Source organism: Rhopalosiphum maidis, chromosome 2, assembly GCF_003676215.2.
Source record: "Rhopalosiphum maidis isolate BTI-1 chromosome 2, ASM367621v3, whole genome shotgun sequence".
Classification (NCBI taxonomy): domain Eukaryota; kingdom Metazoa; phylum Arthropoda; class Insecta; order Hemiptera; family Aphididae; genus Rhopalosiphum; species Rhopalosiphum maidis.
This window is the reverse complement of record NC_040878.1, coordinates 76,546,492-76,571,747: the sequence shown is the minus strand read 5'-3', so window position 1 is coordinate 76,571,747 and position 25,256 is coordinate 76,546,492. Positions and strand designations below refer to the sequence as shown.

Sequence of the window (25,256 nt, the reverse complement as noted above, 5' to 3'; positions counted from 1 at the left end):
TTTGAAATTGTTTTCTACCCATCAGTAATACGTTTATATATACCATGTATGTATGTATGTGTCCTTCTACCGACACCATAACCCACCCGCACATCGGTCGTGCCCGCCGAGAAACCCACCCCCAGACCGATCGACTGGATAGTGTTAATCACGCAAACGCGGGACGCCGGCCAAGTTTGGAACAAACGCCTCGTGAAAATATATTTTTCTTCCCATACACATTCGGCTTTTGTCCGGCTACCCAGACACCGCGCTACCATCGCCGACGCCGGTACTTAGTCGGTATCTCTATACAAATGTGAATTACGAAAGCTATATATAGCTTAAAAACGAGATTAAAATATAATATTCATATAATAATAATTTTAAATTTGCGAGTTTAAAACGTTTTCAAACATTTTGAATAAAAAAAATGACATTAATAATCGTCGCAATCGAATTTATCGTAATTACATAAGATATGAACTGTGTTGATAGACATCGAATCGCTTAACATGTACGGTTTTACTGCCTATAAACTTCACACGGTTACTCCAAACCCATGTAAGTACCTAAATATTTTGATAACTGTACAATATTTTATTTTTCTAATAATTATAAGTTATTAATTGCTAATCAATCACAATTAATTTTAAATTTGTCTTTCTTTTATACTAGAATGTCAAGGTAAATGACGCGGACCTAGTTAATACTTTTTTGTTGTTGTTTTAAAATGTTTTATTTTATTAATATAATATCGTAATTTTATTTATGAAATTTAAGAGATTTTTGTATAAAAATTAATAATCAAACATTCGACTGGTGGTAATAAATGTTGTGATTTCAAAACATTTATTCTCAATACTTTATAGAGCTATTTTCAAAAAAATTGTTCGCACTACACCATTTATCAAATAAACCAATTTTTATTATAAATATCTTCCTTAATTTTTTTAATTTTTATAAAAAATATATACAAGTTGTATCTAGGGTACAATAATTATGTGCTACAAGATTATATTAATAAAATGAAAATATGTGATTGTTATAATTTATATTTTTAAATAATAGAATAATTAATTTAAATATTTTCTGAGATGAAAAAAAATATACATAAAATATACTATATTTATATATATAGGTATAAATAGGTAAATATGTGAATAAATAAAATAATAAATAATTAAAATCAGTTAAAGTTTTATAAATTAAAACATATGTTTCTTATTTTTTGTTATAAACATATATGTTTAATTAAAGTTCTGAACTTTTAAATTCTGAACAATGAATGAAGTGGAGGTATTGCATGGTATAATATTATAATGATGTGTTTTGTTTTTGAATACACTTTTTGTGTTCAGTAAAAGTACTTCAAAGTTTCATATAGCTCCTACATAGTACCATCAATAAATAGGAATTTTAACACATATGGTATTTTATAGTCTTACATTTTTGAAATTGTATAGTATTTCAGACAATTGAGTGTAAGACCAAAACCTGGAAAAAAGGTTGAACCGTATTTCACTCAGAAAAGTATTCCGTATATAAACATTTTAATTGTTTTGACATTTTGCTATCAAATTTCAATTTATAAATAAAATTATAACATAAAAATAAATTGTACTAAATATAATTATCTATTTTATTCATAAAATCAAATTATTTTTTTTTTATTCAAATGTTAAGCTAGTAATTTTTAGTTATATTGATACAATTATTATACATTGTATATAAGTAAATATTTATTTTATAAATATGAAACCATATTAATTTTGAAGTGTAATATTTTTTCTTATGCAGCATATAATATTGTATATAACAGCTAGAATGACACAAATTATATTATATTTTGATCAACACGTTTTAACTTGTATGTAGCTACGCTTGTTAAGGTTTTGCGATTTAATAATTATATAATATATACTATATATCTATCTATAGGTACATTAAATTCTAGAAGTTTATTTTAATAACAATAGCGTCTAATACGATAATTATAAAACCAATATCTTCCCTCATTCTGTTCAAAATAATTAAGTCTAAGATAATAAATACAGTTGATTTAAAAAAAAAAGTTATAAATTTGTTATTCAAACCAAGATTGATTTTTTTCTACTGAAATTGATATTATATTATCGAGTAAAATTTGACCTAATCAGCAGTAGTAAATGATAATAAATTAAATAAAATCAAAATTATTTACTAAAATGTACTTGTTTATTAAGTGGTTGAAATTTCATTATCATCTCGAGCGAGAGATGACGTACTTATCAATTAATTACGGATTTCTTGGTGCGGATACGGGATAGTCATTCGTCAACGTTATAAAATTAAATTAGGTACTTGCTACTTTATGTGCTAACAGTATATTATAAAAAAATATGTAAACCATATAATTTCATTATTCTCTTTTAATTTCTGCAGTTAAATGACATTTGATTATTGAAAAATTTGATGAATATACCTAATCGAACCTCTTTTGTAGTATTAAAAACGGACAATAACTTTCCTTACTTACAGTTTTATAGATTGTTAATTCTAAACCGGTGTGTCAAGTAGTAGTGTACTCAGGGCCGGCGAAAGCTATGGGCGACCTGGGCAACTGCCCTGGGCGCCAGCATGGAAAAGGCGCCAAACTGAAAATTATTTTTATTTAATTTATCTTTTAATACGCATTAACAATATATACAATTTGAAATATTCTAATGTAGTTTTAATTGATATAATTGGATATAATTGTCTCATATTTGCAGGGGTGGACTGGCCTGGCGGGACACCGATACAAATTCCGGTGGCTCGTTACAATAATAGATTAAAATAAATGGCCTGATAATATTTTATAAATTAAAAATATATAGTATACGAAAAAACATAAAAATATAATAAATATAATGCATAAATAGATATTACCTTATCAGCTCGTGTGATTTTAAGTATTATATTAATCGATAATATTATAAAATTATTATGAAATTATCTATATGCTGTTGAAATTCATAATCAGATGATGGATAGAATAGTTGAAAGTATGAATTCAAGATTTGTGAACAATAGTCCATTATACGTGGATTTATTGCTTCTATGCTCAGTCAACTCCAATAATTTTAAACATGGTTTATCAAAAACAGCCTTGAAAGCTCTATCTAAAAATTTAATCCAATTTACAGTCAATGATAATTTTGGAAGAATTCCATCAAAAATTAAGAGAGGAATTAGTAAGTTTTGGTAATAATTGGGATAACTTAAAAAAAACAGTTGAATACGAATATAATTTTGAAAATTTAGATTCAGAAGATGAATATCAAGAAATTGAAGAAACTGCCGGATTAAATATGACCTGAAATATTAATCCAGTCCGCCCCTGCATATATTTGTTTAATGTAAGAATATAACAGTACATCGATACCGCTGCTATTGATGTAAAAATAATGCCTACACACTATCGCATTTGTATGTGTCAATAAAATATATAGATGTGTTGTAATAATTATTTTCATACAATATTTATCCATTTATAAATAAATTTATACACTTAACTAGACGATTATGTCTAGATTCGTTACACAACGCGGTAATTTTATACGCTAATAAAATAATATGTATAACCTTATTACAATATTGTATGATTAAGTTTAGGTAATAAAGTTTAAAGTTATGATATAAACTACATACTAATTTTATTTAACTTACTAAAAAATTTAATTTTACTACTACTCAAACTAGGGGGGGGTTGTTAAGGGCGCCAATACTTTTTACGCCGGCCCTGAGTGTACTACCCACTTTAATGTGTCGGCAAAAGTTTAATTTATTTTTTATTTTTGAAATAAGTAGCCAAGCAGGTACTTATTAATTTTAAATGAAAAAATTGCTTATTTTTTTACGTCTCTTTGATAAAATGGTGAAATATAAATTAATAATTCAAATAGATTTATTTATTTTTGTTATTTTTTCATAAATCCAATAATTTTTATGTTTTATTTTGATTTAATTTAAGTTGTCTTTGTGAAAAAAGGTTGAGAACCACTTGGTAGTTTATATAATAGAACAATAATAAAAAATGCCTCGATATAAACTAGGCATGTAGGAATAGATCAACTAAATATTTATATGTACGTTGTGAATTATTTCTCTCTCTCTCTCTCTCTCTCTCTCTCTATATATATATATTGCGCCTGAGGCAAGTTACTTGAAAAATGAAAAATATTGATTGTTCGTATAATATTACAAAGTATATTTGTTGTTATTTTTAAATTCCAAATTTAAATTTTTATGACACACATAATATATATGTTAAAATAATAAAATAAAGTGAACAATTCGTCCTTAAAAAAAGATTTCTTGTTGAAATATTAACCTTTTGAAATAAATAACAAAAAAAAATATATACCTTTTAAAAAACATAAAATACTAATTCATATCAAATAATTTGATCGTAAAATAATTTAGTATATACATGTTTTTTATTAACAAAAATTAAAGATTGTAAGATTGTGTTTTAAAAAGGTATATTAAAAAAAGTACCTATTTTTAGAGATATTGTTTTATACTACTTTTCAAATTTCAAGTACAATTAGTTAGAATTTAAATTTTAAACATATTTATATTAATTAATAATTATATTAAAATACGAAAAATATAATGAGCACATAAATGCGTTGTATGAAATGATTAGAAAAAGTTATTTTATGATTCAAATGATTTACGCGTTGTTTTTGCAAAATTATATAATAGTATGGTAGAATTATATATATATTTTTAATAAATTTGTCATACATTTATTTAATGAGTTTACAATTTGAAACAAATGAGTAATATAGTAAATACCTGTATATTACTCAATGGCTACTTTTAATGAATTGCCGGTTTGAAAATACAATGTATTTATATTTAAAATAAATAAATAAAAATCATTTAGTAATTGTTTCATAAATTTGTATAAATAAAATAAAGTAAATAACAAATATAATATGCAATTTTCAATTTTAACTAATTAAATTATTCCTTATTTTAATTCTAATGATTGTAAAAATGAAAATTTTATTAATAAATAATTATTTTCAAAAAATGCTTCTATGGTACTATAAACTATAAAAATAAAAATGTAATAAAAATAATAGGTACCTAATAATAACCTTTCTTCATAATTACATTTTTAGTGTTTTTATTGCTATAGAATTATTAGGTATATAAGTATAAATGTTAATTTAAAAACTTTGAAGTTATATATCTATGTAATTGCATTAATATTCTGTATAATTATTTTAATATAAGATCGAAGTAATTTCTATGAAATTAAAAAAGCATCATAATAGTGTTTGCCTTTGTGACTATAAAATATAACATATCGTAATTCATACTTAATAATACAAATTTAAAGCTGATTGAAAAAGAAGAAAAATTATAGTATAATAAATTTCTTATGCAAATAATTTATACATGGTTTATTATATTTATACTATAGTTAAATACTTAAATATTATAATACTGCTGTTTTATAAATACTAATATTTAAATATATAATCATAATTTACATAATTTCAGACATTTAAGAACGCAAAATATACTTTTTCGGTATTTAAACTTTATATCATTATACTTTTTAGTTATAACTAATTAGTAATATTATCTGGTTAACTAAATTTGTTTAAATATGCATGTTATAAATGAAAAATTATTTATTATTTTGATTTTGGGTTAAGACTCATTATAAAGAGAAATTATTCAAATCAGATTTTATAAACGTAATAATAATTATTAATTAACTAGAACTTATATTTAAACTATGCATATAATCATCCTAGTCGAATAAATAATATGCATTTAGTTTAAAAAAACTACAGTAAGTTATTTAATTATAAACTACTAAATAGGTTGCACACATATAGCAAGTTTAATTTTTAATACATACTTGTACATATACAAACTATATATTTTGATGCTTTTTAACAAATGTTTATCCGCATAATACTTAACTAATGCATTAAATTCTGAGTCCTAGTTGATTACAATTTATACGAATACAACTTTTTATGTTTTAATATTATATACGTATATAACTACAAACTAATACATTAAAATATTCATATTATCATATTATATTATGAATAGACAAGAGTTAACTAAAAATAAAATAGATTCTTATGTGAAAAATTATATGCATACACTTAGCTCAAGGGTGAATCATTTCTTACGATCGTGATTACCTATTTCTTTAATCTAACTGACGACCCTATAGCATATTATACCTACTCTGTTTATTAATTGAATTTCAGGTCGGTCTTCCGATACCGGGCGAAGGACATCTGCAACCGTTCATTTTAATTCGAAAATTCCATTCAACAGTACCACGGATCATATTTACAGAACAAAAGATGTGAGTATAAACTATTGCAATTATATCTTAATTTTTTAATCATTCACATATTATTTAGACTACATTGAGTGTATTTGCAGTACCTATACAAAAACCAGCAGTACATTTTAAAAATTCGATTGTATGTTGTTATTTTTTTTTTTATTCATTATGTTTTTTGGTACAGGTTTTTGTTTTATAGTAAAAAAAAAACATTTGTAGGTTTATGTACCTAACGAAATTTTTACCTATAAACCATTCATTAAAAAAACAATATGATAATTGAATACTTTTTATAATTGAAACTTTAAAAGTTTTATTAATTAGCTGCCTATTTAATTTAGCTCATAATATGTATTTACTTAAAATATGCACGTTGAAACAAATATTTTGACAAAATATAATATAATTATTAATTATTTGTATATACTACTAAATAGGTAATTGTGTTACAATAAATAGTGCCGATATTTAAAACGTTACTCAGTAGCTTTTATTTTAAATGCAATGTAATAACTTTATGAAAAGTCAAATAATAAATAATATAATGATATTTTATAATATTTTTAGTATACACTATAGTTCTTACTATACACATAGCCATTGTATTTCGTTTATACTATTAAAATTATTTACAAAAGCTATTTTATGGATAAATAATATGGTTTTACAACGATTATATTTTATATATAATAATTATATACGATGGTCATTGGTCAGTTAGGATTTTTATAAAGATTAGTTTATCATTTAAATGATAATATGATGTGACAGTAGCGTAGCCAAGGGGGCGTATTGGACGTTAAAACACCCCCTCTCTTGGTCGTATTTATATCAAAATAATAAAATATTTTTATAATATAGGAATATAATCATTTGGTCGTGGTAAAATGTATTCTGTTGTGCCATCATATTCACTATCACGGTTTAAGATTAACTTTATCTTAAATAGTGCACAATTTTCTCATCATGTGCCATATCACGATTGATTCACACTTAGTTATGAATTTAATATAGTATCACAAATTAAAATATTTATGTATTATTTTAATTCGTGTATGAATGCTATATAAATTATTCAAATTGTGTAAAAACATAACAATTATATAAAACATTAATAAAGCTAATAAAAACCTTGTATAATTATTATACATAATATAATAACTGTTACAATATTGTACATAAGTTATTTAATATCAAATATATTTCAATACCTATAACTAATTTTAAATAATATTAAACGATTGTGTACCTACCTAGTCTTACACGTTACAATTTGTCTGATAAATTATAGTAGTATTATTTACTAGTATTTAAGTACGTAATTGATATTGAAACGGATGACTATTTCGGCTTTGGGGGAATTCGTATTATGGAAAGAACAAATTAAAACAAAATCCATTAAAAATGTTGTAACTGCTTTAGGTGAATGTAATATCCTTCAATATATAGACTATTAATTATTCCAGTTTATTTACCAGTTACTTACTGTAACTAGTGAAAAGTCATTTTTGGCTCTTAAGCGGTTAAAAACATAAATATCAATATCAAAATATTAACATGAATATCTATGAGGGATATAATAAGTGAAAATTGACTTAACGGGTTAACATTACTGAACATTCATCGTGACATAGAAATATCTGTTGAAAAAGTTATAGAAAATATGGCTAGAAAGTGTCACTGCATTAAACTAATATAAATACTATTGTTAATATTTACATTATAATTCTTTATGAAAAAAGTAAAACAATTTATTTTAAATAAATATTTGGAAATTAAACGCATATTATAATTGATTAAAACAATTTATAGTTACATTGTAGGAGTGTGAAATCTTCCATAAGTTACATTGTATTACAAAAAAAAAAAAAAACACCTCTTAAAAAATCCTGGCTACACCACTATGATATGATGTTTAGGTGAATGATGATAAATCATGTTAATACAAGGTGAATTATAAATAGTATTTTATATTTTCCATTCCTAATGCAGTATTTTTCCAATTATTTTGAGAAGAGAAACATTGTTAAATAATTTATCAGACAAATTGTAACGTGTAAGACTAGGTAGGTACACAATCGTTTAATATTATTTAAAATTAGTTATAGGTATTGAAATATATTTGATATTAAATAACTTATATACAATATTGTAACAGTTATTATATTATGTATAATAATTATACAAGGTTTTTATTAGCTTTATTAATGTTTTATATAATTGTTATGTTTTTACACAGTTTGAATAATTTATATAGCATTCGATTTTACCATTTTTACCATAAGTATATTTTTTTAACTTAGTGCTGTTTTAGATATCTATAACTTATTTTGTGTGCCTACCTTGTAATTTTAATTTAATATTTTAAAGCAGAATAATTTTCTAAGAAATGTTAATTTATAAATATAGAATATTGAAGGAATATTATTTTATTTATAAACGAATTGAAGATATTAAATGTGAGGTGCTCTAATAGTCTAGTGCCACTACTCTGTTTATTAAAACCTACTAGCTGATATTTAAAATTTGATTTGTGGCACAAAGGAAAATCATATTAATACCTTAAAAAAAAAACCAAATCTATATAAGATAATATCATGGAATTATGTAAAGAATTGTAAAAATGTATACCAGCTGGGAAGTTGAAAACATTTAAAATAATAGGTATTAATTATGCATATACAATTATTATTTAAATCTCAATTTTTTACTATTCAAATATTTCAAAAAAATATTAAATGTACGTAAGATAACGTTTTTCAAATAATGCGTAATTGGGTAAACATATTGGCTATTTAATATTAACTTATCATAAATATAACTTATATGTATAGTGTATACGTATACTCATCAAATATAATGTATACTTATATTTAAATCCACTTTTTATTATTAAAAACTATTATTTACATAGTTATCAATTTTGATGATTTTGTTTATGGTATATATATAACATGCAATACAGTAATAAACAATATATATAGTATGTACATAGACGCATAATGCTTACTAATATTTTTTTTTCTCTCAAAAAAAAAAAATTTACTTGTATGGATGTAAATGTCAAATAACATGTGACCTTTTTCGTACCCTTCTCTCGTCCCAAATATCTATTTACGACTTTACGTGCCCTTTGGATATCTGGCGTTTCGTCTTCTATCCCTGGATTTATCATCAAACGCTTCGGGTGTCCTCTGTCGAAAACGATTCCCTGGGGTTGGATAAAAAATTATCCTGCCATGACCTCTGTAAAAATAACAAATTTAACTCAGAATGATTTTTCTGCGAGTTGTTTATTGACCTAAATAGAAGAAAAAACATGTCGTAAATATCTAACTACAAGTTCTTTTATATGTTATTTTAGATAATCTATTCATATTTCAGATATATTTGAAACTTAGTATGCGACTGATCATGTTTGTAATAGCTTAATAAAAAATTTAGAACAGATAAAAACAGTATTATTAAATAAAAATTATTTTATTTAGCCTTTTACCTATGATAACTTTTCAAAATAATGCAAGTATAGTATCAATAGGTAATTTAAATTTTTAACATAACTTTGTATTAATTAAACTTTCATAGTAAAGTTATAAATTATTATATTTGACTAAAATTAACAAAGTTATGCTTTCTTACCCATAAATTATAATTTTACTCAGTACATAATTAATTATTAAAAATGGATTAATGTTAAGCAACTCTAAAGATTTCGAATACGTAAACAAGATAATATAAGTACTATGTATGATACCAAAGTTAGGTATCATCATTTATTTTACTATAAATAAAAAATAATTTAATTCATTATATCAGGTACATTGGAGAATATTATTAATAATTAATTAATGTAAACACACGTCATGATCAATCACACATCATACTTAATATATTAAAGTATGTTTATATAATATAAACAATACACATTGTTTTATACAATATACATTCGATAATAATTTCTTATTTTATTTAACATTTATGTTCAAATAATTTAAAATTTTAAAATTTAAGATATTGCTTTTGGTTTTAGTTTCCAAAGTGAAAATGTGAGTGAAACGAAGCATGCTATAATTCTACTCGTATATTAATGTTAAAAAAATATTATAAATTTAAAAGTAATTTTAATAATTATCATACTTGAAGACATATTATTATTTTATATAGTTTTGTTAATAACTTAAGACTACGATGTTGAAGTATTTTCAATATTATAGCTATAGTTTTTGGTTTTTTTTTTTATGTGTAGGAAAGTTTCTGAGAAAATTGTAAAATGACCTATTTGAAGTACCAACTAGACTCGATTTTCAATCGATAGATATGGCTATTCAAACTTTTGTAGTACTTTTATAACCTAAATTATGGTTACAGAAAAAAACGTCGACTTATACATATTTAAAGGTTGGACATTATTGAGTTTTTTTTTAGACTGATTTCGATTATATTTTATCATGATATTTCAATATTTGCACCTATTATGTATAATTTTTATTTTTATTTTGTTTTTTCTCAATAAGCTGAGTTATAATGCTTTAAGATAATAAATAATAATTTAAAGGTATGCGTTTAAAGTAGTTTATTATAATTTGGAAGTTTATTATTAGGCTATTTTATTCATTTTTAGTAGGTACCTTTGAATTTATTTACCGAATGATCTAGTTAAAGTAAGACATTCATTATTTAAAAAACTAATACCTAACTATAAAAAAATGTTTTGTATAATCTTATTTCATCAATAAAAAAAAAAAAACAATTTTATAAAAAAATTTTTTTACTATTTTTTGTCATCATCAATTTTGTAGTTATTTTTACTTTTTTTTAATGAGAAAATTCATTTTTTATTAATTATTACTTGAGTCTGAAAATGAATAAAAATGTTTGTAATTGCCTTTAATTGTAAAAATATAAATATCTAAGAATAATTTGAGCTTATAAAAAAGTAAAAAGAATACTGTTATAAATTTGAATTTATATAATGTAATGAAAATGCTTTTCATTAAAAATGTATGAAATAAGTAATAAATAGCTTTGTAATTTAAGTATTGTTTTTTGTACTTTTTGTATAAATGTAAAAGTTTAGTTTCTGACCTTCGGTAAAGGTAAATACCACCGTAAACTGTCGCTGTCATAGCATATGGCAGTGTCGAAATGTTCATTATCCTATTATGCCTGAAACTTCTACTTCCCTACTCTATGTTTCCTTCCCCTCCTCCCAGTTTTATATATATAAATCGATTCGCGTCAATCATGATTGACCTATAAGCCTGGAATAAAATAACGCTACTGCAATGAAAGTTTAGCATAACGATTTTAATAAAATTAGCTAAATATTATGTGAATACAGAAGAAAGTTTTTGGCTTTTAATATCAAGTACAAATTATATTATTTATTCGTATTTTATATTTTCATAATTTATATGAAATCATTTTATTGAGTAGAAATTTTTAAACTAATCAAATTGTTTATTTAGATTCCACAGTCATTATCCTTTTATAATATAAAAGCGCATTATAAATCAATATAATACAACAATATGGTTTTTTAATATAATATAATCTTTATGTTATCTTGACTTCATGAGCTTATACATTATAAAAGAACCTAATGCGTAGCCAGGTAGTAACCTACCTACATAAAGTTAATCAAGAAATTTGAAATAGTTGTATGGTTATCATGCTTAAATAGGCTATGATTTGTAAATATTTATTAAACTGGAATAATTAATAAATGCACTATAATAAAAAAATATTTTAGATTGATAAATTGTAATCGCTAAAATGTATAAATAATAAGATATTCAGTTAGAGATATTCACACTTACTGACTTACTATTCTAAAAGAATATAAAATAGGTACTTTATACTTATCTCTACACTGAAAACATACATTTTTTAAAGAATGGTAGGTTGGCATCTTAAATTATTCAGAAAAACCATCGTCTCGTCTTCAAACTTAGTTTAACTAACTGTTGGAAGTAGTATTACGTTCTATTTTCAATTCAAAATAATATAAACATTAAAAAGTTCAAAAAGTTTAGCATTAAGCTTAGATCGATTTATAAAACAGTATTTATGCTTAAACTGAAACGTGTGAAAATAATATATAGGTATTTCTTACATTTGTAGGAAATATAGTACAGAATTATAAAATATAAAGTTAGCAGATGAGATATAAATATATAACTATACTAATATATATTAAATAATAATATATAATACATTTGTTAATGTTTTTAAGACATGAACTTTCAGTTAACATTTCAACAGACTCAAATATCTTTATTATTATATTTTTCAAGTCTTGTAAAGAATATCTTTATTTTGTATTCGGAATACGTATTCGAATAATATTTTTTTTTAAATAAAAAAATATGTTCAAAATATATTTCTAAATACTTTAAGAATATTATTTTTTACCTAATATAAATCTAATTTATAATTTTTGTTAGATTTAATAAAATAATTATTAAAATATAGTCATACATTAATTATTATAACCTATAATATTTTACACTGATATAATTGATCGATGTTATACATTTAAATTTTGTTAATAAGAAAAACTAATATCGGAATTTTCTTGTTTATAGTAAATTGTATGTTCTTAATAACTGCTAGCCAGGTTTATAGTTTATAAACACTAATGTATACTTTTTTTCCAAACAAACTATTAATATATAAAATAAATTACTAAAAAAAACATATTCAGAATACGTATTTGAATATTTTACAAGACTAGAAAACTTATAAAAAATGTTCTATACCATCTTTTATTAAATAAGTTTACTATTTGGTATTTTATTTTAGATCTATTTGTTAATATAAATATAGTATTTTGGTACCTACAATTGCGCAGTAAAAAAATAAACTATACATTTAAAACTTCTAATATACATATTCTGTGCAATGTATACATAGGTAATTGAGTGTATTATGGAACTTTGAGTAAGAACTTTTATTTTGTTATTATTATACTTAAAAGATATTCTGTTCAAATGTGTAATTATCGGGACTCATAGAAAATACTAAGAATTAAATACTTTATTCAAAAATAATCAATACATTTTTAGTGTGGACAATTCAACATGCGTCAAACTATAAATTATTATTTATTTTCAATTTATTTATTTAAAAAAATGTCGATATGAAATTATTTTTATAGATTTAAAAAATAATTTTACCTGTCTAGAAAAAGTGATATAAATATGTCAAGTGAAGAAACATAATTTTATTTATATATTTTGTATAAAGTCTTAGTCTGAGTAATCTGACTAAATCCTAAATATTACTTAGTTCCGTAAATAGAAAAAAATATAATATACATTAAATATATTTAAAAAATTGAATATAATATACATTTTTTAGTTTAAAACTAAAAATACTTAATTTTTCAAATTTAAAAAGCTCAACAAAAAATGATACAATCAATGCAAATATATCTGCACCCTTATATACAATAAGTACTTGTTGTACATTAAACTGAATCATATAATAATTAACAATATACTTTTAAAATTTCCAGACTTTTAAATCTTCAACAGTGGCTTCTTCTACGGCCACGTGTTACAGACGTGGTGCGCCAAGATATTCTGTAGTAGATCAAAATACATCATTTAGTCGTGGGTCATTTCCAAACGATTACAATGATGACGGCCTTGACGATTATTTAAGTCACAGGTTAGTACTTAAAAATATAAAAAACACTATATCATATTCAATATTTTTTAGATGTGTAATAGATTCAACATAGTTATAATAGCTAATAAGGTTTATCCACCTACATTTGAGTCACTATTATTCATTCAACTAATTTACATATTTAAAAAAAAACCCAACTAATATTTTTGGATTTGTACATAGTTTCACAAATATAAATGAGTTGATAGTTAAGTCATAATATTGTATTTTTAATAAAATATAAATGAATATCGCAATGGAATATCTATTGAAGTATAGACAATATACTATTTTGTCCCGTAAATAAATATTTTATACCGTATATATTGTGGAGTAAACAATTACAATACTATATAGATAATAATAAATATAACACTTATACTACGTGATACCTTTAAAAATTGAATACCTACATTTATAAAAGAAAAAATATTTATCAGTAAGTACATGATATAAAATATTGTTCGATCTAGAGTGGAACATGGACAGATAATATAATAATGAATATTAATTATTTATAGATATATCCACAATTAAAACTTTTAATTCGACAAAACCTAAATCAGATAGTAGCTGATGTCTCATCATTTTTAAAACGCCCTTGATAATATATGACTACTGACTTGTATCGACCTTGTACAGAGGTTGACGCGTACCTATGTGACGTGAGTAGCTTTCGGAAGTCTGTTGTGACTCGGATGCTTCTGTTATATAGTGATATTGTTAGCTCGACGTGTGCGCCACCGGTATACACTGTTATATTGTAGAGTGTAGACAGTAGGAGTCCACGAACATTATAATTAGATACACACACATACGAATATTATAACATAATAGTCTGTCAAACCTTGTGTTATTTCGTGTTGAAACACCAACTAACCCATTCATATGGTATGTTCGTTTTTAGACTTAATAATTATCATTAATTAATTATTATAAATAATAAAAGTAAATTATTAACAATATATTTTATGTATGTTTTTTGGGTGGAAGGCGGTACTCAGCAGACGAATGTAGCTTAGATACAGGCCGAAAATCTTTAACGTTTGACTTGTATGATAAGAAGCTCTCAGAAAGCATACACGACGTACAAAAGAAATTTCATGAAATCACTGTATGCGAAAACACCACTGTTAAAGGTAAATATTGCTATAGCCTTTATGTATACATTTTTTTTATAATTTTGATAAGGAATTACTTCAATTAATAAAAATTACTTAAAATATAATTTTAAGTTATTTCTTCTTTTAAGAAATTATCTTTTTATTTTGTATAGAAACATACAGAAGTGAAAATCATGATAAGATTAGTATAATAATACAATAGAAAATTGTATTATTATTATTATTTGTTATTTAGAAAATATTAGCTAAATACATACATACACAAAACTATTTGTTAAAAATTTGGTTATTGTTTTTATTTATTATTGGTATTTACATGATAGTTAGGTATATAATGATAAATAAATATTACTATTATTATTTAAGTATTAAACTAAAATAATACTTTCAAAAATATTACTGAAAAACGTATTATTATTATTGTTATTGAATTTTAATTAATATAATTTTTTATTTAAACTATCATTAATAATTATGCATTCAACAATTACAGTGGGTATATAATTTTGAGACGATTAAACTATAAAATAAAAAAAACATCTGCAGTAAATACTGTATTTATATATATATATATATTTTTCTTTTGTCAATAATATGAGTTATGATGTATTTTATGATGATACCAACAATTCTTACCTATTATTTATTTAACACGTTAATTCTCAAATTAGTAGGTTTTTGGGACGTCATAACCAATTTTTAAGGTTAAAATTTATTATTTGATATATTAAATATTATATATTATGCAGTTTCGACAGAATAAAATGACAAATTAAAGAATTAAAATATATTCCGATACACATTTTACAGATATATTTACAACCCGTGTTATCGCTTTTAATGATTGTATATTTTTACAATTTCTACCACTATAAATTAATTAAAATAAGAAATAAGAAGATTAAATACTAATGAAACTACAGTTTAAGACAAAGTATAATATACTCTTATGTGAATTTTATCTGTGTTATTCATTAATTTACCAAAACCTTGCTAATTTCTACAAATTTGGTTTTTACCAATGCAAATCGAACTATACGTCATAAATTTTACTTTATAAAATTCTAATTCAATTCAATTTTCATCAAATCATGTGTAAGAATTTGCCAGATTTGGTTTTTTCATTAAGTCGATAACAGTTTATTTTACAATACTGTTTCAGAGATGACACCAGAAATACCAGATCCAAGAGTACGAACTCCACCGGAATTATCACGTGTAAATACAGATGACCCAGCCGAATGTGTTAAGCAAATGTTGAAAGCTGCTAGAGACATGGAGTTTGAATCAGTTATTAATATTTTAACAAGCCATGATGAAGAATTTTTTAGAAATAATATCAATGACACTGATTCTACAGGTCGAGTATGTACTGCCACAAGAATATTTAACTACTATTTTAAACTATACATAATTGTATAAAACTAATAGGTACCTAATAAAAAAAAAATGAAACACAAGTAAAATATATTACCTAGTATCTATACACACTACTTACAACAATAGTTATATTTTTAAATGCATAATGTATTAGTGTGATATAATTATGTTATAGGTATAACAGCTACCTAGTCAAAATGCTGAAGTCATTTTTGCTTTTTTTAAACAGGGAAAAGTAAATGTTACTATGTTACACATTAAATAAAGATTGAATTACCTCATGCAATTTAAATAATTATTTTAATTTTTAAGTATAATATGATCTTATTTATTTAATGGAGGTATTATGTTTAATAAATTTAAAAGATTTTACTCGTACAATTACTTAAACGTTTCTGATTTAGTTTTTTATTAACAATTGAAAAAAAAAAATTTTTTTAGTATTAAGTATATTTAGTATTTATTACTAATTTTTACACATGAAAAAAAATTATATTTTTTGTAATTGTATAGAGGTTGTTTTATTACCATATGATATAACGTTTATTCAGCATCTTCATAAATTGAAATTAAACAATGATATAATAAGCGATAAATAATAATATTTTACAAAGGTCTAATTTTTAAAATGTTTTAATAAACTTCAAAACATTGTTAAACTAACCTAAGAATCCCTGAAAACCCCTATTGCATCTAATATTTATAATTTAAAAATCTAAAAGATAAAATATACAACACTTTGTTAAATTGTATAGAGTTTTAATTACTTATTAATAATAATCCTTATTTATTTTTTTTAAGTGTTTTTGTAATGAGGAAGATAAAAATTATAAAATGTTTACGTATATATATATATACGTAATATATATTATACGTGTAAATCTAAAAAATAGTAAGTAAATGGAATCTTAAGGAAAAAGTAATGTTAAATTTAATTTTTGTTAATTCAACTACAAAAAATAAGTAACTAGAAGAAATATTCGATCTTAAAAAAAGTTGTCACATAAAACTTTTGAAGTATCCTTCTACTAAGTGCCCTAAATTATAAGAATATTAAAAATATACAAGCTGAGTAATAAATTTAATTTAGCTTATTGTTTCTTTGAGTTAATAATTGGAATTTTGAAAAAATGATTTTATAAATTCTAATGTCACTTTTTCAAGAAGACTACATTTTTATTGTTATTATTTTTTTAATATCCTTCGCAAATTTTAATAATTATAGTAAACATTTTAATATCATATTTATAAAATTATGAAAATCTATAGATATTGGATATTGAATGAATATACATATTTTTTAATTTTATAGCCATTTATAAAATTAAAAAATAATAATGTAGTAATATACTACTAACTACTAAATATTACATAATAATGCTTACAAAGTTATAAATAAATATACGAGTATATTTGTTTATTATTCCCTATACTTGCTTATAAGTTATATAAATTTATAATTATTTGAAAATATTTTTGTGATTGGTCATTAAATTACTGATATACATCTTATGATTAGTAAAGTTTTTATCTAAAGTTTATAGTGTATTCATACTTTTGTTTAATAAAACTAATAAGAGTATACATTTCTGTTGTTATAGACGCTGTTGAGTTACATGGCGTCGAGTGGCAGCGTCGAAATAGTCGAAGAAATATTTAGAATACCCGACTTAAATTATAACAAACCGGACAATGAGGATAATACACCATTACATTTTGCATCGCAAGCAGGTTAGTATATTATGTAGTTATAATTTGAAGTTTGAACAGTATTTTTTCAAGAGTTTGTTTGTAAGCCATAATTTTTAAATTATTTGAATGAAAACAAAAAAAAGAGAGTAGACTGAATAGAAGGGTACTCAATTTAAAATTCGAATAAATGGTTTATTATTAATTTGACTACCTTTTTTAAAATGTTATATTCAATAAGTTAACAGTAACAACTGATTTTATAATATTATGAAAATAATTAAATGTTTTCAAGATAATTATTATAAATCAACTAAAAAATAATTTCATCAAACATATATTTCATTCTATTGACATCATTGATGTTATAAAAGTACTAAATTTGTTTTTTTTTTGCTTACCTAAATTTTTTTTTATCCAACACCCAGTTTTAATAATTATTTTATCTTTACCAATCAGTAATTAGTGATCACTATCCAAAATGAACATTTTCTTTTAGGTCAATCTGAAATTGTGTGCCTATTATTGAACAACTGTCTAAAACTAGAGATTGATGCCAGAAACTGTTTGGGGTTCACACCACTAATGAAGGCTGCTCTTCAAGGGCGCACGAAATGTGCGAAATTTCTACTGTATGCAGGTATTACACTTCTTTAATACGTAATAGTTAATAGGTTTTCCCATTTTTAATTACTTAATATTTTTCCTTAAAGATAATTCTTGTTAATTTTTAGTATAAAAATAGCATCCAAAATAAAGTTAAAAAAATGTTTTTAACAGGGCGTATTATTCATAATTACTTGTTAAAACAAACTGTGAAATAATAATTTAATATTGATTTTTTTGTAAATTTTAATAATTTGTAGAAATAATTAGCGATCAGATTATGCGTATATACTATATATAGTATAATGTATATACTATATACGTATATAGTATAATATACGTATATCGTGTATTGACTATTATTGTTATTAATAAATATTAATTGTAATGTATAGTTCAATAGTTGTCCAACAAAGGTTATCAAAAACATTGTAACTTGACCTTTGTAGGTGTTTAACTATAATCGATGGATATGTTCTTATCCAATCATGAGGTGATTACTGATTATGCATAGGTTAGAACACAGATATATATATATATATATATATATATGGACTGTGGGTTAGAATGGCCGATTCTGAATTGATTAAAAATAATTTAGATACTCCTGATAAAATTGTGATACCAAGGGGTGGTGAACGACTAATACATCTTAACTTATTGTTTGTGGTGTGTATTGTATTTCCATTTATTGGCATTGATTTTTATTTTTGAAGTTGATATATATAAAATCTATTAGAGTGTGTTGTGAATTCTATATTTTTTTATATGTATTTTGAAGTTTTTTGTCAGTTTCTACATTTTTTTCGGTCGATATTGTTGTATCCAGGAGACCAGGAATCTAGACGAATGAGAAAAATATAAATAAAAATGTTTATTGAATTTATTTTATTATATTCTTGAAGATAATATTTAGTTCACTTAAAGAGTCCGAATAAATAATTATTGATTCATTTTTCATTTTGAAAGCAATTTAGGTAAATTTAAGCAGTGCTAAGTATTTTACGGTACAAATATTGTTATATTTGGCAAATTGATGTGATATTTGACTTTTTCTATTATATAATGGCTGGTTCTCACAATGATTTTAAAACAATCTCAGTAAATTTTAGAGTGCAATAATCCGTTGTCTTTGAATAAAAAGAAATGAGAAGCATGTATATTTCCAAATGTATTTTTTTAATTCTATTAAATTGAAATAATAAATTGGTATTATAGGATTTGATCAGAAATACTTTGTTAATTACATTTTACTTTCTTGATTTTTAATCAAGTAAGTATGGTAATTGAAATGAAAAAAATCTGAATTTTTAAAACGATATAGCTTATAGGCTTATTATACTTAAATAGACTATTGTGTCTATGGTTAAATAACTATAAATATAAATAATATGTAGATTATAACTTATTTTATTTTATTTAATAGCTTATATTATGTAAATTGTAAATGTTTATGTTAATATTATGCATTAAGTTTCAAAATAGATATAGCTCAATACACTACCTATGTTTAAATTGATTTAGAAAGAATTTTTGACAGTATTCTAATACTCAGCTGAAATTGATTAATTTGATAAAATATAAGTTTTCTTTATAGCTGTTATTATTTTATATGTAAAGTTTCATAACTTCCATAAATTTATTTACAATACATTAAACATTATATCCCATATTTTCTAGGTAAGTATAATTAATTAAAATATGCGGTTGGCAAATTTTTGCTTACTAACTACAAGCTACAAAATAACTAACTAGAAATTATTGGTTTTATACTGAGCTTATAAATAATTTAGACTCCACTGGATGCTTGCTTGTTTATTTTATTCAATTTTAATTCGATCGGTTCAAGAATATGACTCAGTGGTTTGGTCTATAATTTTATTAGGTGAAAATAGATTATTGGAAAGTTTCCAGAACCGATTTTCAGAGTTTGTTGGGTATACTTTAAAAATAAATCATTCGTCTCGTGTTTATGAGTCAGTAACTGAAATATTAGATTTATATATCTGTTAAAAGGAAATTAGTAAAGGGTATTAAAGGTTTTTTCATAGCTTAATTTAGACAAGGCTGACAATGCCTGATGCCCTTAACGCATTGAACTACTAATTAATAATTGGGTTCTAACAACTAGCTGTAATTATTTAATTTCAAAATACTTCTAACTCTCTAAACACTTAAGTAGTTTGTCTGGCATTAGCAATAATCATTTTTTATTTTATTTATTTAAAAAATAATATTCAGAAACTTTATTTTAATGTTAAGTACTTATTTTTATTTACATTATGGTAGGTTTGATATTACTTTTACCTATTGTTATCTATTATTTAATGTTAAATGTACGCGTATTGAAGACTTCAGTAACATCCATAAAAAAATAGAGTTTGGCGTAATAAATAAAAATGCATAATGACATTTGCATTAAACTGGCATGGCTCGGATAAATTATGTCAGGGGATTGGTTATTCAAAATTATTAAGTATTAATACGTAAATACCTATATAATTTTAAATTAACATTATATATTATTATTTGTTACATTATTTATAATAGGTTTACTAATTTTAAATTTTATCTTTGTAGTATATTTATACGATATACACGATATATGATACTATATCACTATCATAGTAGATAACTGGATAATATAATGATTATTAATTAAATATTAAAAATAATAAGAATTCATAACACTTATTAATTATAAGTATTATATATGAACTATTAATTGACAGTATTAGTAGTATTGCTAACGTAATGATACTTTATGAGTCATTTTTTAAAAATATATAAAATAAGTTTTAATTTAGGTATTTTCTAAAATATTAAAAAAATGTAGATCTTATTTTTATTCAAGCAATAAGTAGCATTTAAAAATTAAAAACTAAATGTTTATCCGGCATTAAAATTGTGTTATATTTTTGCTGTGTAAGTACAACAGTATGTATTTTTTATAAAAATGTTATCAATCACCAATGTAAATATTTTAGTTGTGCCATTTGAGGAGATTATAATTTTATTTGCGTTGTCTATAGATATACAGTTTAAATATGACGTCAACAATTATACCTTTTAATAATATTTCAATACGTTTTTCAAAAATATAAATTAGTTGTTAGGGCTATAACTCAATTGCAGTAAAAAACCTTAAAATATGAACCCAAAAAAGAGAAATATTCATTACAACTATGCACTGAGGATTTCAAGGTTGCAAAATAAATTTATAATTATAATTATGTACTTATAACACTGTTTGATATTTAAGTAAAAGTACTAATAAAATATACTACAAGCAAAATAGATAATCTTTAAAATAAAAAAAATGGGTAAAGATGAGTTGATTCCAAATAAAATTATATTTACACTTTTTTTGACAGCTTGTGAGAATTGATGTATTAGAAACCAATTCGGATATACCTTTTTAACAACCCGGATTAGGTCTCAATCCAAAAATGTCTGTACCAATTATATTGGTGGACGGTAAGGAATATGTAGATATTTATATTTCTTTTATTTCATATTTTTTTATTAAATATACCTAACACGGTTACTACGAATAACTAAATAAATAACCGAATAAACTATATACCAGAAAATACTTAAAATTGTATACAACACTCGTTCATCAAATTATGATCGTGAAAGGAGAATACCATCGTGTTCAATATTGACAATAATACAATATTAATAATTAATAAATTGTAAGTTCACTGTGACCTAGATAACGACGCTAACTTTAATATAATCGTAGATGTGTATTTGATTCAGTTGCCTGATTTTTTAAATGTTGATTCACTTGATTCGAAATAAGACGAATAACGCTATATACACATAACTATAGATAGACTCTGTACAGTTTGAACTTAATTTTTTTTTTTTATGAATTGTCAATTTCCTTTATCTCATTATTATTTAGTGTGTTTATACATAGGGAGCTTGTCCCGCGAATCTATAATAAATCGATAAAATATGAATTGTCATAACACGAGCTACATTTCCGCTCGGCGTTTATTTATTTTCCAGGCGCATCGCCCACCATGCGGGACACGGGTCGGGGCTTGCGAGCCGAACAGTGGGCCAGGTTTTGTGGCCGGTACAATTGCGCGGACGCGATCGAGAAATTGGCCCGCAACCGACTGCTGGAACGGACCACGTCGTACGGCCGGTGGGGCAGCGACCCGGAGCTTGGCCCGCACATGCTGATCAACGGCCGGCTGATGCAGCCACCGGCCGCGTCGGCGGTGGCCACGCTCCAGCGTGCCGCCACGCAGCACCACCGCTCGATCAAGTCTAAGCTGAAGCGGGCGTTTCGCACGTCGTCCAATCCCGACTCGACCGGCAGCACCGTCAACCAGTATTCGCTGGTGTCGCAGCTCACCGGCGCGGCTCTGTGCGCCAGCAGTCCCGCGTTGCCCGTGCACACCCGCGCGAAACCCATGGTCAAGTCGCTGCTCAGACCGCTGACCGTGCCCAAGGTGACCGTCACCGGATTGCAGGAACCGCTCCAGCGCCAGCAAACGCCCGTCCCGGCGCCGCCGTCCCCGAACTCCGATTCCCGGGGCGGTAAAAAACAGAAGAACAAAAAACGATGATGATAACCGACGAACGGGTTATAAACGGCTTATTATAAATTATTATTATCATCATTATTATCATATCGTTTCGATTATTTTCATGCGGTACACTGTTGCTGCGGGATACAATAAATTGTGAATCGCCCATTTTCACATATATATTATAGATATCATGATATTATGTGCATGTATGCCTGTGGCGACAGCTGAGGTATGCATGGCCGTGGCACCGGTCTTTTGACTTTTATCAAAGTGAGATAAACGCCCCGCAGAGCATTTTTAATCGAGTGGATGTCCCGTGCAGACGGGACATTGTAGGAATTGGGTATTTTGATTTTCCGCGACACGGCGAGGTTTCAAGCTCAAAACGAACAATATATTGTCAATTATCATGATAAATATGTAAGCGATTTAAAATCAGATTGGCGCCACTGTACGTCTATATGGTGTAAAACAACGATTCGGTATCATATAGGAATATTATAATAATCGAGACGATGTAAGCGCACTGTTTATTGTTGTTTTCTCTCTCTAGCCCACGTAAGACGCGGACAATATTCATTGGTGCAAAATCATTCATTTTTTTTTATGTTTTTTTTAATAATCTTAAAGTAAAATTAGTAATTACCCGTCATAAAAGTTGTATAAAAAACAACATTTATGTGGGTATGGAATATCGATTTATCTAAACAGTATGTCTCATTGTCTCAAAACAATATTTTCCTAATATTCATTTAAATTTAAAAAAGTACATTATGAAATCAAATGATAATAAAAATTATAACCGATATCTATATCAAAAAATTAAAAATATTAAATTTTATTTTCAAATTACCTGCTCAAAAGTCATAACCAAATTCTACGATCTTATGTGAATAAATTGTATCTAATATATTGCGCGCAGATATAACTATCTAAGAGAGAAAACAATAATATTACGTTTAAATTATCTTAAGGAACTCTATACAATATTTTGAAATATTTGTCATCTACAGAGTCCGAAAAGTGGTCTTCACCATAAAGTATAATTATTATGAGTTTTAATCTCTCCGAGGATTAATATGTGCCGTACCCACGTTTTTAAATCTGATCCCAAGTACGTCGTTTATACATAATATATAAGTACTAAAACAGCAACGGTGCAGCTCTTGCATGAGACATAACTTATGGCTCCCAACTGACTATTTCAGACGATTGTATATTTAGTTAATACTTAATCTTATACAGAATGTTGTCTTGTATTAAATGATCTCGTGGCATTTTATCTCGATATTTAATTTATTTTTATTAAAGTATGTTCTAATAGGTACCTTAAATAATATTAAATAATAGAGTCAATAGAGGTTATGTGGCGTACTGGCGTAGAAACCATAAATCCAATACTATGCGAAGTTCTATATCAGTGGCAGATCTAGAATTTTTTTTTTTTTTGGGGAGGGGGCATACAACTTTTCATATTATTATATATATCATATCATATAATTTTATAAACACAATATTTAGGATTTGATGTAAGGCATTACAAATATAACTGTCGAGCGGTGCAGACCCTTCGGGTCCCCTCTTAAATCCGCACTGTACTCTACAACACTTTACCTATTATATATTTTAGGCGCGGATCCATTTCAGAAACAATAAAATTGTTAACAATGTGATTTTTTTGAAAATATTTATGCATTTAAAACAAAATTCGAACGAAAAAGTTTTGAGTTATCAAACGTAACACATTGAGAATGGTCGTGGTCAGTCTTAGTTACATAAAACATGAAATAGTTGTAAAGTTTAGTCTAATATAGGTTGTACCTACTAATAATACTTGGTCAATTTTAATAAATTAATATAAATTAAAAATTAGTTTCAATCTAATATCCTTAGTAA

At 24.7% G+C, this 25,256-nt stretch overlaps 1 protein-coding gene across 1 annotated transcript; it reads left to right on the top strand.

Annotated features, from left to right (window-relative positions):
- Positions 1 to 248: 248 nt before the first annotated feature.
- LOC113554487 (photoreceptor ankyrin repeat protein-like) lies at positions 249 to 23,456 on the top strand. The gene is made up of 8 exons (XM_026958369.1): positions 249 to 543; positions 6,252 to 6,352; positions 13,854 to 14,008; positions 15,002 to 15,147; positions 16,295 to 16,497; positions 18,114 to 18,243; positions 18,701 to 18,841; positions 22,828 to 23,456. The coding sequence occupies exons 1-8, from the start codon at positions 495 to 497 to the stop codon at positions 23,394 to 23,396; spliced, it is 1,494 nt and encodes a 497-aa protein (XP_026814170.1). The 5' UTR covers positions 249 to 494; the 3' UTR covers positions 23,397 to 23,456.
- The last annotated feature ends 1,800 nt before the right edge of the window (positions 23,457 to 25,256 follow it).